Source organism: Aplysia californica, unplaced genomic scaffold (assembly GCF_000002075.1).
Source record: "Aplysia californica isolate F4 #8 unplaced genomic scaffold, AplCal3.0 scaffold00820, whole genome shotgun sequence".
Classification (NCBI taxonomy): Eukaryota; Metazoa; Mollusca; class Gastropoda; order Aplysiida; family Aplysiidae; genus Aplysia; species Aplysia californica.
In genome coordinates, this window is record NW_004798090.1 from 121,394 (window position 1) to 140,776 (window position 19,383).

The 19,383-nt window shown below is 40.3% G+C and overlaps 1 protein-coding gene across 1 annotated transcript; it reads left to right on the forward strand.

Annotated features, from left to right (window-relative positions):
* The first annotated feature begins 1,564 nt into the window (after positions 1-1,564).
* On the forward strand, positions 1,565-6,579 carry LOC101845045 (protein adenylyltransferase SelO). The gene is made up of 2 exons (XM_005109837.3): positions 1,565-2,393; positions 5,309-6,579. Exons 1-2 carry the CDS (start codon positions 1,604-1,606, stop codon positions 6,391-6,393), a joined length of 1,875 nt encoding a protein of 624 aa, XP_005109894.2. The 5' UTR covers positions 1,565-1,603; the 3' UTR covers positions 6,394-6,579.
* Positions 6,580-19,383: the final 12,804 nt, after the last annotated feature.

Sequence of the window (19,383 nt, forward strand, 5' to 3'; positions counted from 1 at the left end):
GAGAGAGAGAGAGAGAGAGAGAGAGAGAGAGAGAGAGAGAGAGAGAGAGAGGAGCCCACCGGTACAAGACAGGCAAAGGAAAGTCAACGAGACAAATACATTGAGAGGTAGATAGACGGACAGAGAGATTATTTGCGGTTACAGGGACCATGTCAGACATTATAATAATTATGGTGAATTCAAGAACGCTAATCAGTTTATTCATCATTATCCAGTGCCAGATCTGCGACAGATATCGGCGATCATGGTTTTCCATTCATTCCTTTGCTCGGATACTCTAAAAAAAGCTACGTTTTCCTGATCTTTCCCTGTTACCCATTTGCTTAGGTTCCCTAAGTATGTTGTTCTGGGTCTACCCCTCAATTTTTCCAGTGAAAGCTAGATGTTCAAGACCCTTATGTCTATTCAGGTGTCCCAAAAATTGCATTTGTCGTTTCTTGATTCTTTTTAACATTGAGCGTCCCACGTGGGCTTCTTCAAGCACTACCTCATTTGATTTCCTTTCCTTCCATGATACTCTTAGCAGTCTCATAAGAAACCACATTATCTGTTGCTTCTATTTTATTTTCACTGTCTTTAGAGATTGTCCAGCATTCACAGCCATATAAAAGGGTTGACCAAACATAGCATTTCAGGACTTTCATTTTGGTGTTCATTGAGAAGTTTTTTTTTTTTTTCAGGATTGGGCTCATTTTATTGAAACTAGCCTTAGCCATTGCAGTTCTCCTCTTTATTTCTGTGGAACATTTGGCGTCAGATGTTTTCATATATCCTAGATATTTAAACTGTTGGACTTGTTTGATCTTTTCACCTTTGCTAATGAGATTACAACTAGGGTTTGCTGCTTTTTTGGATATTACCATGCGTTCTGTTTTCTTTACATTCAACAATAATCCTATGTTCACTTTCTGTTACAACAGCACCTAGAAGCAATTAAAGGTCCTTTTCGGAGCCTGCTATTAAAACTGTGTCATCTGCATACCTGACGTTATTAATATTTTCTCCATTTACTTTGAGGCCTGAACATTCTTCTATGTTTCTAAGGATTGTTTCACTGGACATAACACATCCTTACCTCACTCCTCGCCTGATCTGCTTATTCACTGTATTCTCCATTAATTCGTACAGCAGCGTTTTGGTCCCAGTACAAATTTCTGATAATTCTTAGATCTTTTCCATATATGTCTAGCTTTTCCAGTATTTTAAATAGCTCATCATGTCTAACTTTATCAAACGCCTTTGAATAATCTATGAAGCATAAATACAGATCTTTCTGTGCTTCAATACATCTTTCCATTAACATTGTTAAGGTGAATATAGCATTTCTGGTGCCCTTGTCAGGAACAAAGCCGAATTGCGTTTTAGATATCTCTGGTCTTACACTTTTTCTCAATCTTCCCATTATTACTCGCAGCAATATTTTTGTAAAATGACTCATACGGCTAATTGTTCTATGCATATCACACTCAGTGGCACCTGGAGTTTTAGGTAAAGCAGTTTATTACCTCTTAAAATTGAGAAGAACTGTTAACTGACGAAACGGAAAAAACACGAAAGAAATTAACTTCCGTCCGGTACCCTGTTTATTTTGATTTTCTTGGCTATGGTAGGCCAGCTAGGATGCCACGACATGAAAGGGGTCTTCTGGCTTTTCCGCACTTTGTTTTTATTTGGACCTGTTTTAAAGGTTGTTTGTGATGACTTTTGCTGGAGAGAACCCGAAACTGAACGATTTGGACGTTTTGTTTTGGAAATTGTTGGTGATGACCGTCGCAATGTACCCTGCTGGCTTGAGCAAAGGCGAGGTATTTGTTCAGCAGAAGAAACGAAAGCGAAAGTAGGTTTTGCCACACCAATATCACCCCATTATGATTGCCTTCGAAATCCCGAGATACTGTACAGTTCGTTTCAGGAATGGCTTACTTGTTTCCGTCAATCTTTAAAAGATACTTTCCCAGTAGACAAAGTTAAAGGAAATTTTGTGCGGACTGTCAGGAATGCTTTGTTTTCACATGTGAACCCCACTGGGCTGAAGTCAAATGTGAAACTTTGTTGCGCGTCTAAAGCTGTCTTGACAGACTGCCTTGACTTACATCCAACAGTGACTGTTACTGATCTATTCATTGACTTTATGAATGGCAACAACAGGAGCGGTTTATTTCCACCTTCTCTTGCTCATCGTTATGGTGGTCACCAATTTGGTCATTGGGCTGGTCAGCTTGGAGATGGACGTGCCATTCTCTTGGGCGATTATCAAAACAGAAAAGGAGAAAGATGGGAACTCCAATTGAAAGGATCTGGCAAGACTCCTTATTCCCGCGCTGGGGATGGTAGAGCAGTTCTGAGGTCCTCAGTGAGGGAGTTCCTGGCTTCTGAAGCCATGCATTACTTAGGTAAATTATATATACATGTTTAGTACTGTTTAGATATAGATCTAGATCTATATATATTCTTACATTTTTAGCAAAATTTTTATATCTACTTAAAAAGCTGTAATGAAAAGTTGAAGTGAGATATATATTTACACACATATATATACTGTCGAACCTGTCTAAGATGGCCACACACTGTAGAGGAGAAAAGTGGACGTATAAGACTGGTACGCAGGTCTATCAAAATGTTTAGTAAACAAACCACCATTTACTTTGAGATCCCAACTGGAGGTGGCTGCCAGCTCAGGACTGGTGTAGGGCTTGTTAAAATGTTTTGTATTTGTTTTTTTCTTTTTTTTGTGTTTTGAAAGCGGGGACAGGATAGGACAGTTTTTGTTGGACCTTTTACATTGTTGGTTTCATTTTTATTTATTATTTTAGAAATTATGGTTTCGTGAAAGGTCAATCAAACAAAACAAAATGTGCCAGATGAGGAAGGCCAAGTGCCATAGCAAGTAGAACAAACAATGAGGGTGGTCACCACTCAGGGAACAATTAGACTTTTCTGTCGTGAGTTTGTGTTGACTTCCATTGTTATGGACTGGGTTTATAAACTGAGTTGTGGGCGAAGCTTAATAGGTTATGACAGATCACATGCTTCCCTTATCAGCAGTTAAAAATGTATATTTACCCATTGGTCAACTTTGGTAAACATTGGGAGCGACCTAAGCAACATGACCAGATGAATGGATTATGATGACGGCTTGTCTACAGCATCAGGGGAAGATGCATCATTTTTTTTGCAAAGCCTGGCCGTCTCTGGCAGGTGAATTTGGTCATGGGTTGATAAAATGGGGTGGCTGCAGCCGCGTTGGACAGGTGCTCGTTTTACACTGTTAAATTATATAGAAAAAATGTAAGGGGGGAAATGGAACTTGGCCGTTTGTACAGGTGGCCATCATGGCAGGTTTGACTGTGTATTGAATTGTAATATTCTTCTTCTTCAGCAGGTGCCTCAGCTTCCTCTCTCAGAGAAACTATGGCAGTGAGCAGGCTCATTTTTATGGTTACTCAGTTGTCTGAGTATTTTGCTTTAAAATCTCTACACAATTGCCTCCCTTGCCATCTTCTATTTTTGCGAGGAGTGAGTGTATTCACCAACAGAGGTACTATCTGAAGTGAAAATACTGATGTGTTTTATAAATAATAAAAATGACAGTGCATGCTGGAGAGGTTTAAGTACTCATCTTTATGTGCTCATGCCTTCAATTGAATATTGTCATCACATTCATTACCTTGACTGTCCTTTTTTTTCTCCTCTGTACTATATTCATTTGATCCATAGAAGTAAAAGGAAACTTTTACAGTTCCAGGCAATGTCGGGTGTTGTCAATCAAAACGCCATGCAACACGACTCCAAGGACTAGTTGGTAGGGTCTGTGTAATGCTACTTTAGGATTAAATTAAATGGAAAAAAGAAATGTAAAAAATCGTTAAATCTCTCGAAAAGCCTTTCTATATTTTTTTTTTCTGCCAATCTACTGTTTTCATTTTTGAATGATTGTTTACATATAAAACTATTTAACATGTTTAAATTAATGTACAGTAGTTATAGCCACCACTGATTCGTCGAAGTTGTCAACATGTTAATAATATGTAGCTTCCACTGCTTCAAAATTAACTGCTGTTGAGTATGATGGGATATAAGAGAATGCACGCCATTGCAGATATTCAATCGCAGTCTTGTTTTCTTTGCTGAAGGTTTTAGATACATGTAATTAAAAATGAGCTTTGGTTTAATTCTAGCTTCAGACAGGAATAATTCGATGATTACTATTATAAATTCCTTTTTAAAGATTTACTTTTTTTTGTTATCCTTGGATGTGTACAGAAATGAAAAAGGTCTAATGTCTCACTTTGTCAATAATGAAGTAATACTGTGAGTCCCCTTATATAATGCATATATTGTGTGTGTTGAAGAGACCTTATGCTATATATATGGTATTAAAGTTAAAGAATAACGAACATGCCTTAGTTGAAAAGGTTCTAAAGAAAATTATCCTTTCTGTAACTGAAGATAAAATAGTCTGGAAAATTCGGATTATCAGAGAATAGAATGTGGTTGACTGAAAGACAATAAATGACTACTTTTTAATTATAAAATAGGATTGTGGAACCTGTCAGACTAGTCAGAGGCTCTCTATTGGCTCCTTCTTGGAGGGGAGAAGGCAGGTCAATTTAGGATAAAAATCCTGGTTAATATGTGTGTATAATATAACAAAATGCAGATAGATTCCTGTGCTCATATTTTTTCCCCACAATACTTGATACTTTTTTATTTCTCACCATTTTCTATTTTTGCATCTATTCATAGCCGGGGGGCTCTCGTGGCCTAGAGGTTAAGGTGTTGGCCTCTCATTCAAAGGTCCCAGGTTTGAATCCGGGTGTCTCCTTTCACCTCCTTTCCTGCTCTGTAGCAATGTTCTGTCGTCTGCTTTCGTCTTCACTTTCTGCCCCCACCCTCTCACCTTCTTTGCCCCCTGCTCTGGGCTCTTGACTCTTTCTGCAGCCTTTCTACTTCTTCTACTTGGCTTCTTCTTACTTCTGTCTTTCAGCCAGACCCCTGATCTTGTGGTAGGAAAGATCTTCACCTAGCCTTCTTGGACAAGGGCAAAAATCTCAGAGGTCCCATGTGCAAGTTGTGCACGTTAAAGATCCCTTGGTGGTCTAAAGATAAGAATAGGCTTTGGTCACCACCCGGGTGAAATTCAAAATATCCTACCAACTGAAAATGTTTAATGTGTTCCGCGCTCTCATTGGACCTTATGCAGTTGCGAGTGTCTTAAAACACTTACAAAAAAAATTATAAAAAATACATACAACCATTTACTTTTTAGAAAGATGTTTAATGCTTTGTGCTTTTTTGTCTAATGCAGGTGTCCCTACTTCAAGAGCTGCCGCTCTAATTGTCAGTGATGATGAAGTTGTCAGAGATCAGTTTTATGATGGCCATCCCCTACCAGAGAGAACAGCCATAGTACTGAGGCTTGCTCCCTCTTGGTTTCGCATTGGATCACTGGAAATTCTTTCTTATACTGGAGAAACAGAATTATTGAGGTTATTGCTCGATAATGTGATTAAATCTTTCTTTGTGAATATCGATATCAATAGTCAAGATAAATATCTGATGCTGTTTCAAGAAATAGTTAGCAGTACTGCACATCTCATTGCTCAGTGGCAAGGTATTGGGTTTGCACATGGAGTTTGTAACACTGACAACTTCAGCCTTTTGTCAATTACAATTGACTATGGTCCTTTTGGATTTATGGATGCCTACGATCCCAAGTTTGTTCCTAATTTTTCAGATGATGAAAAAAGATACAGTTTTGAGAATCAACCCGATGTTGGGTTTTTTAACATGGAAAAATTGCTCAGAGCATTAGAACCAGTTTTACGGAATCAACAAATAAAATCTGCAAGTATTATTTTGAAAGGGTACGTTGAGCTATATAAAAGTTTCTTTTTAAAAGTTTTTGCAAAAAAATTTGGCTTCAACACTGTGAAAAGACATGAAGATGAAAATCTAATAGCCACATTTTTAAAGATACTTGAGGATACTGGAGCTGATTTTACAATGAGTTTCCGAGAGTTGGGGGAAATTTCTTTCATGAATCTCACGAAGGGTGAAATAAGTAAAAGCTTTTGGGCATTGCGTGTGATATCACAGCACGAATGGTTTCAACATTTTATAAACCTCTATAATATAAGACTCAAATCAGAGGACATTACTGATCATGAAAGACAAAAACTAATGAATAAAAATAATCCCCGTTATGTTCTCAGAAACTGGATAGCTCAAAGAGCAATTTCAGCTGTGGAAAAAAATGATTTTGCTTTTGTTCACCGCTTGCAGAAAGTATTGGAGAAGCCATTCTCAAAGCAAGATGATGCAGAGGTACTTGGGTTTGCCAGTAAACCCCCTCAATGGGCAGCTAATCTTTTTGTAAGTTGCTCATCATAGATCAATGAATGATAATCCTTATAATAATAGGGTTGAGAGTTTGGTGTTTGTTGACAACTTTGTGGGATCCCACTGTTCCAGGCCTCAAAGTGGTTCACTCTGCTACTAACTGTAGGTGCTGCTCCTCTATAGGTGAGGTGGCTCCAACCTCTCTTGTGTGTATTTGAGTTTGAGGGGGGCGGGGGGGGGGGGGGGCATCTCTTCTCTTCACATCTATTTTGTTCCAGTCTCAGGTGCTGCTAAAATTAGAATCTCCTGTAGTTGCCATTTAGGGTGTGTCTTGAGAGTGACCTGTTTGTTTGTCTAGAGGGGGATAAACTTACCTGAAAGAAAAATATATGAGGCATCCTGGTGATATCAGGCGCTCGTCAAAATAATGAACTTGGAGAAACAGGCATTTGTCTTACAGTTTGGCTAATTTTGTAGAATTTCTTTTTTTAAGTCTATGTAAAAACACATTTCCATTTAAATTTTACTGAAAAACGTTGAGTTAAAGACACAAACTACACCATTTTTCAGTTTTCAAGGACCTTTTAGGCATTTGAGTTACCAAACTTTAGCGCCCACTTTCTCCCTAATTTTACAATGGAAACCAGGCCTCCCTTTTTCTGTAAAAAAATAAATTATATAATCTATAGCGGTGTATATAACGTAAGGGTTGAAGTTCTCCTAAGGGTAGATCTATATAAAATGCAATGTTTTGCTACTGATTTGGGGATGAGATAATTAGCCTCCATGGCACATGTCTAATAAATTAATGTCAAAATGTCTGTGTATTGAGTTCTATGGAGATAGTGTCCAATAGAGTTCTAATTGTCATGGGATAGGTTTTCACACTTCTTCATGTTCATGTGACGAGGACTTCATAGTCATGCACATCAGGACCAGGTAGTCTCTTGAAGCTGAAAAAAAGAAATGGACATATTCACTTCCTAGTGTGCTGTTTATTTGTGTGAATTGAAAATCTCTTTCCTCTTCCATTTCTTTTGATCTGTACCTGCTGTTTGCATGGGTAGTATGATTTCACTTGTTTATGTAGGTGTTTGCGAACTACACATCTACATGTTTGCATAGAAATGGCATCAGGCTAATCCTTTTGACCATTCTTCTTCCATTTAATGAAAAAAAATTAAAAGACGTGGAGGGTTCCGACGAGTATGAATTTGAGGTTTTTAAAGATCGGGGCGTTGTGGAGTGTTGATCTTTCTTCCGCTTCTTCTGGATGCAGGTGGTGACAGTTAAGGTGCAGGTTGTGTGTGACTTTAAAGGTGCTGCTTGTTCTGTCACCGGGGGTTGTGCAGGTGGGTCAGCTGGTGGTTCATGTTGAACTTGTCTGGGGGAAGAAACAGAACGGATTTGGCTTCTGTTCCTGCGTATGTCTCGTGTGTCGTGCTGATTTATGACATACGATCTCGGTGATGAGACTTTTTCGGTGGCGATTGCAGGTTCCCAATTTTTTGTTTTTGCATTTTGTACTGTCACATGTTCATTTCTTGATAAAGGCGGCAATATCTTTGTGTGTTGGTCATAGTAGTACCTTTGTGTTTCCTGCCTTTTCTCTAGTCCTTTCTCAATTTGTTCATTGTTTGCAGCATGATTTATCTTTCTTGGCATTGTGTCTCGCAGTTGTCTGTTGAAGAGCATTTGTCCGGGAGAAGGTAAGCTGTTGTTGATTGGTGTTATTCTCAGAGCAAGAAGACTCAGGTATGGGTCTTGGGATGTTTCAAATGCCTTTTTTAAGGTACGTTTCACGAGTTTCACTTGGCTCTAGATGAAACCGTTACTCTTTGGATAATGGTGTGAACTTGTTTTGTGCTGGAATCCATAAGCTGTTGCAAATTCTCTGAAGGCAGTTCTACTGAAATGTGGTCCATTGTCAGATCGCACAATTTCTGGGATTCCATGCTCACTGAAAGCTTGTTTCTAGAAGGTGATAACTCTTGTTGCGCTGTTGCTGGTGTCTTTTGGCAATTTGCGGACAATTGGAAACTTCGAATAGTAGTTGCTGATGAGAAGGTATTCATAGCCAGAATATTCAGGTAGAATAGATCAGTGCCTATGGTGTGCCATGGTCTTGGTGGTATCTCTGATTGGATGAGGGGTTCTTTTCGTTGACTTGCCTGGTGTTTTTGGCACACTTGGCATTCTGAGACTGTTTGGTCTATTTCTTTGTTGATATTTGGCCAAAAAACTGTCTCTCTGGCGCGGAGCTTTGTTTTCTCTGTACCAAGATGTGGTTCATGGAGTTTCTTCATAACCTCTTCTTTCATAGATTTGGGGATGATTATCCTTGATTCCTTGATGAGAATTCCATCGTCAATGGATATTTCATCCCAATAGTTCCAGTAGGCTTTGCATTGATTAGGTACATCTTGTTGTGTCTCTGGCCAGCCAAAGTAGACTAAGTCTTTTAGGGCCATCAGTTCAGTGTCTGTTGCGGTAGCGTCTTTTATGCGTTGTAGATAGTTTCCAATGAACTGTGTCGCTACCGCGTGGATCTTGACATTCAGGCCCTCTATTGGTTCCTTCTCATTTCCTGGGAGTCTGGACAGGGCGTCAGCGATAAGCATCTATTTTCCTGGTTTGTAGATAATTTGGAAATCATATGGTTGCAGTCTTAGAAGCATTCTCTGGAGTCTGGGGGGTGCTGCCTTGAGATGCTTTAGCTGGATCGACTGGAGAGGGCGTGGTCAGATTCAACTTGGAACGTCTGTGCGTACAGGTAGGCTATGTGTGGAACCGTTCACACCTGTATACCACAGCGAGAAGTTCACGTTCGATATTGGCGTATCGCGTTTCTTCATCTGTGAGGGTTTTGCTGGCAAATGCTACTGGTTTATCATCTTGCAGGAGTGTAGCACCAAGTGCTTTCATGGATGCATCTACTTGCAATGTGATTGGCTTTTCCGGATTGAAGTAGGCGAGCGTGACCTCACTTGTAATTGAGTCCTTGACTTTCTGGAATGCATTTTGGTGGTTTATTGTCTACTCGAACTTGTTTTACTTGGACAGGAGTTCTCTCAGTGGTGTTGAGAGCTGGCTGATGTTTTGGATGAAGGGCCCATGTATGTCGCTAGACCCAGGAAGAACTAGCTCTTTCTCATTTTCTGGAGCTTTCATAGCTTTGATGGCTTCAACCTTTGCTGGGTCAGGCTTGATCCCTTCGCCTGTGCAGATTATGCCGTAGAACTTGATGTGGTTTTCCTTGATTCTGCATTTGTCTGGGTTCAGCTTAAGTCCTGTTTCCTGACACCGAAGTATCATGTTCTGTAGGTTAGCGTCATGTTCTTCTGCAGTTTCCCCAAACACCACATCATCTGCGATGCCAATCACACCTTTGCAGCCTTCAAATGTCTTGTCAATTTTCGCTTGGAAGACGTCTTGGCTCATTCGAAGTCCAAAGGGCATTCTTAGAAATCGGTATCAGCCAAATGGAGAATTGAATGTGGTCAGATAACTTGAATCGTCATCAAGCTCAACGTTCCAGTATCCACATTTTGCATCAAGTATGGAGAAGTACTTTGCTCCGGAGAGGTGTGGCAAAATTTCTTCCAGAGTTGGTGTGATGTGATGCTCCCTCAGTATTGCTTTGTTGAGGTCTTTGGGGTCCAGGCAAAGACGTAGCCGTCCCGATGGTTTCTCTCTGTATACCAAGCTGTTCACCCAAGCTGTGGGTTCTCCCACCTTGATTCTCTTGATGATTCCCATTGTTTCCATCTCATCCAGTTCTGTCTTGATTTTGTCCTCGAGTTTGAGGGGTATTTTCCTTTGTGGATGGATGACCTCTGGGACTGTGGGTCTATATGAATGTGGTATTTTCCTTGAAACTTCCCAATTCCGTTGAAAGTGTCAGGGTATTGGGTCATCAGGGAGGCTTTTGGACTTTCTGGAGTTTTGTGAGGGTTGCTTTTGAGGCTAGATCGAGCCTTTGAAGCATTCTTTGATCTGTCTTGCAACTTCATTTCTAGATTTATGCTGACCAGTCCTAGTTCTCTTAAGGTGGGCAGTCCTAGGATAGCTGGTCCTTTGTCCTCCGTCACATAGAATGTGGCGTTTTCTTCCTTCTCCTTGTAGGAGCACTTGATTTTGCAGGTGCCATATTGTTTAACTTGACTTCCTCCATACGCGGTTATTTTGGTTTTGGATCGGCCTAGTTCTGTTGGTTGTCCACGGCTGTCGAATTTCTGGGGGAACATTTCCTTGTATAGTCTCAAGGGCAATGCATTCCCTTGGGATCCAGTGTCGATCTTGACTTTGAGTTTATGTTTTGTATTCCTTGAGTTATGACATGGAAGTTGGATGCCTAAGGTTGCGAAGGCTTCGTCCTCTGTTTTCATTAAGTTCATTTTGAGTGTCTCAAATGTATGTACTTGATAATCTTCTTCTTCCTCCTCATTCCCTATCTCAATTTTGTGGGTCTTCTGGTTATTGTACTCGAGTTTTCTGCACATCTTTTTGAAATGGTGCGGCTTTTTGCAGTAGCTGCATGTCTGGTGTCTTGCTGGACACTGCGAAAAAGGGTGAGGGGAGTTGCCGCAATTTGGACAGCATTTTTGTGGTTTTCTGATATTGCTTGATGTAGGAGTGTTTGGTTGGACATGAAATTGTTCGGGTTTTGATCTGTGATTCTGTTGGGAAAATCTGGGCCTGGAACTACTGGAAGGTGCTTTTTTCATGAGTTTGTGGACATTCACTTGAGGTTGGCTTGACATCGAGTTTAGTTCATGATTGGATGTTTCCAAAGAACGAGCGATTTTTTAGAGTGTCTTCTAGAGTAGGGTCATCTTCCTGGAGGAGTCGTTCCTTGATTGAATGGTCATTTGTTCCGAAAATAATTCGATCTCTGATCAGAGAGCTCTGGAGTTTGTCTAACTCGCAACCCTCTGCCAGGAGTTTGAGGGCTGTGACAAATTGGTCCATGGACTCTCCCTCCTTTTGCACTCTAGAATTGAACCTGTATCTGAGTGTCGTTATTCTCTCTTTGGGGATGCAGTGGGTCCGAAATCGTGTAAAAAGGTCCTTCACTGTCTGTTCTTCTTCTGGAATTTCCCAGGTATTAAAAGTGTTTCTCCCTTCCTGTCCAATGTTGATAAGCAGGTAGGACATTTTCTGTTGGTCCGTTTTCTCTGCAAGAGGCCCTGTTAGGAGGAGGCGCATGTTCTGCTCCCACTGTTTAAATTTGCCCGACAGGTTTGGGTCATCAAAGTTCATGGGAGGAATTTTTGTATGTTCCATGGTCCTGACTATTTCAGGTTTTATTAGTACAGGTGGATTATAGACGTAGACCGAGCTTGATGCACTTGAGGTTCTGGAGTGATTTGGTGCCACTCTTTTAATCTGGGTCTGACAGGGGTGTTCGACCCTTGACTTGCGAGCATGCAGCGATCTTACCTTAGATCTCTAGAATCTAGCACTTAGATGTTAATAAATCCCTGAAGACTTGAGCTTGACGGAGTGTAGGTTCATCTGGATTTCTGACACCATGTCGTGTTTGTATACACACACAAGTACAAGGAATGTATACACACACAAGTACAAGGAATGATCGGCAACAGAACACAGTGTATTAGGCACAGAGGTTTAATGTCTCATGTAGCGGCCAGGACACTGACTCGAAGTGCGAACAGAACAAAGACTAAAGCGAAACTAAAAGCGAGAGGGTTATTTAAGTTATTAGGTCACTGGAACACAGGTAGCACAACAATGAGGTCGTAGTACGGTAAACATTAGAGTATCATGACATCATCCTCTTCCGTTGCAAATTTCTTGTCATCTATTCTACATAAATGGGGATTCTTTTTCATTGAAAGCAACCCCCCCCCCCCAAAAAAAAAAAACCCTTTCCGATAATAAACAAAGTTCTCTAAATGCCCCTAAATTGACGAATGCCTGATTCCACTGTGTCGTGACACATATTTTGATTATTGACATCAAGTGGATTGACTTGTCAGATTTTAGTAGTAGTGGAAACAGTTGCTGTAAATGTTTGTTTTGTAACTTAATTGATGGAGTTGGGGAGAATGTTATTTTGTAATGAGCTAAATGTAGGGTTTTTTTTATCATGTGCTTAGAAATATTTCTCAGCACACATAATTTATTAATGGTCTTTTGGGAAGGTGGGGGAGGGGGGAATGGGGTGTTAACCATAATTATTACCATGTAATACTTTTACAATTACCATATTAATGGACTGAAACACAATTTCAATCTACTTTCTGTGGTAATAACAAACCACTTGACAATAACCTATTTGGTCTTGAGGTGTAGGTCTGTGGCCGAGTGGTCAGTGAGATCAGACTCACGATAACATCAGGCGTATGTCGGAGACACGGCGTTTAGGTGGGTGGTCACTTGGGTGTCTCCTTCTTGAGTGAGGCACTTTAACCTTTGCTAAAATTGCAGGGCACTGCACTGTGGCGACCAACAATGGCAAGCTAATTGTCTGTATTGGTATGATATTGTATCAAGCTGTTAAAATGTCCTAAGCACAAAAGATTTATTTCAGAAGAGAGATAAATCTGTTTTATTTTAAAAATAATTTTTACCATTTTATATAGATCTATCTTTTCTTCCTTTTTTTGTACAATTATTAAGAATTTGAATTTTGACAAAATGTATGTCTCAAGCTCACGCAATGAATACCACTGGTTAAGAAACTGAAATTTAAAAAATGTTCACAATTTTGGGCTGACACATTTGAACAGCTGGCCGATGGTATACAGTAGAGCATGACAGCACGCGCTACAGCAGGACCATCCCTACAGCGGGACCTCACCAAAACCCCGGTTTACTGTCTATGAAAACTCAATTACCTGTGCTCGGGTTTAGCGGGGCAAATTAAGGAAAGGCCCGAACTCGGATACAGCGGAAGAGATCAAGCGAGTTCTTGCTGGGGGGAAGGGGGTTGGAATGCTGTAGGCGGGCTCCAAACAGGTAGTAGCCGTACGGCGTTGTGATTGGCCGGTCCAGTGATGAGTGAGGTGGGGCTGGCGGCAGAGAGAGATGATGTGGATAGACGCGTTACGTGAGCCACTCCAAAAGTGATATTCCGTAGCTTAGACGCCCAGTATGAGAGCGTAGGCCATAGCCCTAGGCCTAGGCTAGGCCAAAGAGTAAAAGAAGAGGAGATCTCGTAGTGTGTGATTCCTGATTCATTGAATTGTGATCGTTGATGCTCATATAGAGGCATACGCAGGCTACCACTTCGCCAGTTCTACTGTAAGCCTACCGGTACGATAGATAGCACAAGCTACGAGACCGAGGAAAAGGTGGCTTACAACAAAGACTAAAGGAAATCTTCCTCACTCGAAGTAAAGGCCAAGATAATCAACGAAGTTGACAAGAAAAGGAAGACTAATCTAAAGCATAAGTTTTATTGATATGGAAGGGAGGTAATCATGTGGATTTTAAGAAAATTTTCTGTAATTTCCCCTTTGCACTCCTATAGCAGGAACTCGCCTACAGCGGGATTTTTCTTCTGGAACCCAATGTTCCGCTATAGCCGTGTTTACTGTATTTTGTATTGTTGATAGATTATTGTATGTATGTATATATTTGTATTATGCCAGTGTAACTCAAATTTCCCAATGGGGATAAGCAAAAATGGAATGTAAATGAATGTGAATTAATACATTTATTTTATCTTTTTAATATAAGATGTACTGTATACAATTGAAATATGAACTAATTTTTTTAAATGTTTAGAACTTGTCCAGGAAAGAAACTAAAATATCAGAAAAGTATGGCAGAAACTATTACTAGTTCATCAAATAATTCTAATGTCAGCTTGTATGACTTCCTGTGCACAGATTAATTTCTGAAATAGGTAGGCCTACCTGGTCTGGGGAAAATATTTCAGGATTGTCAGGAAAGATTTGAACTTTGATTGCTGAGAATTAGAATTGAAAATATATTTGCATAGCTGTCAACCTGTTGTAAAAAACATATTTGATACATTTTTTAAGGTTCCTTTTTTAAATCAGAAAATGCTTATATATTCATTGTTTTCCTGTTCTATATTGCTTCTCACGAACTTGCCATTGCTGAAGTAAAATTTGGAAATTTTAGGACTGGATTTGAGAAAGATAAAGAAAACCAAGCTCAAATATTAATTGGAGAGATCTCTTGCTGCATGTCTCCTTTGAATAGCTTGAATTTATCGAATGCAGTAATGTGTGTGTGAAAGGTTTGGAGGGGGATTACTTGGTCAATGCCCACCATCTTGACTGACCTGCTGTGTGGGTAGAGTCTGTTTTCTGGTTTTGAAAAGTTTGCTGCTTTATTGCTATTGCTGTATTCTCATTATTTCAACTGTTGGAATCTTAGTTTTTCATCTCTGTTAAAATATATTTGGTACTTGGAGATTGTCCTCAGTCCAAATCTTTAAATGAGCTCCAAAAAGGTGTATGTGTTACTTTCATTGTTTAGAGTTATAATGCTGGTTGCATTTGGCAATGATAAAACCTTCTTGCTGTTGTTGCTGTTTTCATTTATTATGTTATTGTACCTACCATTTCTTTGTTGGGTGACTGATTCTTTACAATTTGTGACAAGCGGAGAGTTAGAGAACGTTAGGAGTAGGCCATTGGCCGATATTTATATAGCAACAGCCATCTTGTTTGTGTCATATACCGTCATAAAATAGTGTTCTTCATTCTGACAAAAGACAAAAGAAGTTCCAGACCTACTGTCTCACTGTTTGATCAGGAAAAAAAATGTGGAGTAAAAAAAGAAAGTTTTTTTTCTTCATTTTAGCAAAGTGTTATGATACATGTAATGCTCACTGTGTATGTTAAAGTATAGGTCAAACATTATGGCTGTTACTAAAAATATCGGCCATTGGTGTACTCCTAACATTCTCTAACTATCCGCCAGTCAATTCCTGGACAGATACCAGACGCAACATTTCCTCATAGACTCAATTTTCTTTACAGTGGTATTCACTTATGACAAATTCTGATGTGGTAAATACTGAGTTTGGTCATCATATTTTTTTTTTCTCTTTGTGAGAACAGTGAGAAATAAGTCATTAAATGACTTTAATACGGGCATCTGTGGTGTAGTGGTTTGGAGCTTCGTCATTATTGGATGAAGGAGATCCAAGTTTGATTCCTGAGTGGAGAGAATTTTTGTTATATAATATGTATCTTGGTCTTTCTGCTGGTATGTTGTACACATATCACACTCTCAGCCGGCTTGGTGGTGACAGGCAATGTTGAAGCCTGCTTCCTAAAAGATATAATTTGTGTTAATGGGAGCATAATTATACCTACCAAATTAAACTAGGTGAACTCTCTCTCTCTCTCTCTCTCTCTCTCTCTCTCTCTCTCTCTCTCTCTCTCTCTGTCTGTCTGTCTGTCTCTCTCTCTGTCTGTCTGTCTCTCTCTCTCTGCCTCTCTGTCTCCCTGTCTGTCTGTCTGTCTGTCTGTCTGTCTGTCTGTCTGTCTCCCTGTCTGTCTGTCTGTCTGTCTGTCTGTCTGTCTGTCTGTCTCTCTCTCTCTCTCTCTCTCTTTTAGTCATGTGATTTGGACATTGTACATTACATCCGTTCACGTTTTTTCAAGCAGAACTAGGAACCTGTGAATGGTTTCCCATCTCTTTTCTATATCCCATCCCTGAAAGGGTGAGTGAAGTGAGAAAACCCAGAGAGGTACCTGTATGTTAATTTACAAATTACATAGAATGGAAGTGATGTTTTTGGTATTAGTTTTTTTTTTACAAATTAGTGGTCTCAGAGAATGGGGCCACAACAGCCAGCCTCTACTAGAGTCTAAGTCTAAGGTCTACAACGTGCGATTCAATGGCTTCAAAGCAAAAGGAAGGCCAAGAAGAAGATGGATCATATGTAGTCAAAGAAACCCCCTCCTCCCAAGCCAAAAGAAACAAATATAAATAACATTAACAATCTAAACCCATGTACGACAATTGCATCTCCCCTCAACACCTCTTGGTACAAAAATGCATAAAAGTTAGAGGACAGGAAAAAGTAAAAGTAAAGTCGGGATTTCTGTGATGAATATAATCGCCTTCTTATATCAGATTTTGCAAGCTGACACAAACAAAACTGTGATATAAACGTTCTGTAAAGCAGTGGCGGTGGGTAGTGAAGGGCTCAGGGGCTTGAGCCCCTCTACCCACCCCCCAAGTCTATCCCAAGGCAAATGAAAAGAAACGAAATAAGCAGTTGAAACTGTTTTGATCGCCCGCAATGAACACAGAGTCGGCAACTAGGCGGCTTGCTCGTTTATCCAATCACTGTTGTCCCCGCTTACAACTATAGTAACCTAACAGCCAATCAAATGTCTTTAGGACTCAGCAATCAACCAGCCCGTTCCCACGGTCTCTCCTTAATGAAACCCCTCTTGTAAAAAGGTAGAAGACTTGAAAAAAATAACACTGCACAGAGGGCTCACGCTCTCCCAGCCCTGACAATGGGGTGAAAGTTTACGACACACTTTCCCCCAGTGACACAGTTACCTATGCGCCCATTGGGCCTTTGTTAGGCGCGTTCTATTTTCTGCAACAACACGACCCAATCCACCTCATACACGGTGTGTATTTGGAGTGCTGTGTGTTTGTGCCGCTGAGATCTAACAATAATCAAATAAAAACTAATTAGAGAAATTTGGAGGTGAAACGGCTTTGTTCCCATCATCCAGAAGAATTTAACGTAGAACAAAGAGATGGCAGACAAAGGTGACTCTTCTCGTTTGAATGGTTCGGTTCTCAAAATGCCGTGGCTCGCCGTGAGTATAGAAAAATCATCACTGTGTTGTTCTTATTGCTTGCTTTTTGGTGGTCAAGAAGTGGAAGAAACCTGAGCCCCACCCAAATCTAGGTTCACCCACCGCCACTGCTGTAAAGTTAACTCACGAATATTGTTTCTGAGTGAAGAATCGGTGGGAGTCGGAGAAAAGGCATCAATTCAGAGATTTTCAAGGAAAATAATCCTTGGGGTATTGTGACCTTATTTAGTAATTATTCCTGGTTGTTTCCCTTGGTCTGTGACTTGTTTCACCACAGTGGTTTCACAAGTATTCATTACACTTTACAAATTTGCACTATTCTATCCCCGGGGTTTTATGCACCCCGCATAATTTAGCAAAATTTGATCATTTTTTTGCATAATTTCTGATTATGTTCCTATATCATTCTTTGTTGAAATTAACAGAATCGCATGATTTCACATTTTTGGGCCCAGTTTGCATAATTTCAGAAATATTTTTTGTGTGCTAAAACCGCAGGGACAAAATATATATAATTGTTGCCTTTGTTCTGTTGAAAGTAATTGAAAAAATAGATGCAACACTTCATCAAGTAAAAATAACCCGTATAAATTACTCGTACCTTATATTTATATTTGATTTTGTTGTTAGTCATTTGGTTTACACTCATACACGCATGTTGGCCTACCTTGTATTTATTTTGCTATTGAAACTTCAAAGCCTAAAAGGGGGGCTCTCGTGGCCTAGAGGTTAAGGTGTTGGCCTCTCATTCAAAGGTCCCGGGTTCGAATCTGGGTAGCGACCGAAAACATTTCTTCTCAAAATTGTCTCATTTAACCCCCTTTCCTGCTCTCTAGCAATGTTCTGTCGTCTGTTTTTCGTCTCCGCTTTCTGCCCCCACCCCCTCACCTCCTTTACCCCCTCCTCTGGGCTCCTGACTCTTTCTGCTGCCTTTCTACTGCTACTTCTTAGCTCTCCCTTCTTAATGCTGTCTTTCAGCCACACCCCCGATCTTCTGGTAGGAAAGATCTAGACCTAGCCTTCTCAGACAACAAAGGCGAAAAATCCCGGAGGACTCGTTTGCAAGTTGCGCACGTTAAAGATCCCTTGGTGGTCTTAAATCTATAGGAGTAGTCTTCGGCCGCCACCCGGGCAAAGTATACAATTTTCTACCGACTGAAAAAGTTTAATGTGTCTCGCGCGCTCATAATACGACCTTATGCAGTAGCGAACGCCATAAAACACTTATTATAAAAAAAAGAAACATCTTGTTCGTTTCCTTTTGTATTCGTATTAAATCATAAATGATTTAAATCAGTATCGTCATACAGCTGTGACTGTTCTATTATTTAATTTTTTTACGGGAACTCCCCTGTGGATTCAAGTAATAATATTAATAGGTTCTGAGAAATTTATTTTCAACTACCAGGTTCTAGCAATTTTCAGGCTACTACATAAATTTATCTCTCTTTGGTACTTTGGTACCACAGGTTTTTTTGTTTGCTTGACGGTCTACCTCCGGAGCAGTCTGACAACTGGTTCAGTTAAATTATGTTTGTAAGTATAGCCTTGGCTGCTGGCACTTGTGACATGGAGAGAGAACATTTTCTTTCAGCGTAATACAGGCTAGGGGCTGTCGTCGACTGTATTAAACAGTTTTGGTGTTTTTAGTGTGTTCGTTGGGGGGGGGGGGGGGGGGGGGGTAAGCGGGGAGTTTTTTTGTGGGTAGGAGCGGGTTCGGAGTGTCTGGTTATTACCGTGTCCGATCAGACTTAGGCTACCCTAGACCACCTAGATCTAGATCACGAAACACGTTAATTGTACATTTACATTGTGAGAATGAAGAACATGGCAAACAGTGATAGTTTTACCGCACTCAGGAATACTACTTATCAGCCTAGTGAGAGAGCAAGTTTTAAGATTGTAGTAGAGTTGTTACAGGTTACGACTCATTACGAGTACACGTGTATTAATACACGTGTTATTAGTATAGCCGTCAGTTGGCGCTTGCAAATCCCCCCCTCTCCCCCCCCCCTTTCTCTATCTCTTTCTCTCTCTCTCTCTCTCTCTCTCTCTCTCTCTCTCTCTCTTTCTCTCTCTGTGTGCGTGTGTGTGTGTGTGTGTGTGTGTGTGTGTGTGTGTGTGTGTGTGTGTGTGTGTGTGTGTGTGTGTGTGTGTGTGAGAGAGAGAGAGTGTGTGTGGCTTGGCAAAATTGTGCGAAATCAAAGAAACATCAAATTGTCTTCACGAGTGTATTATATATTGA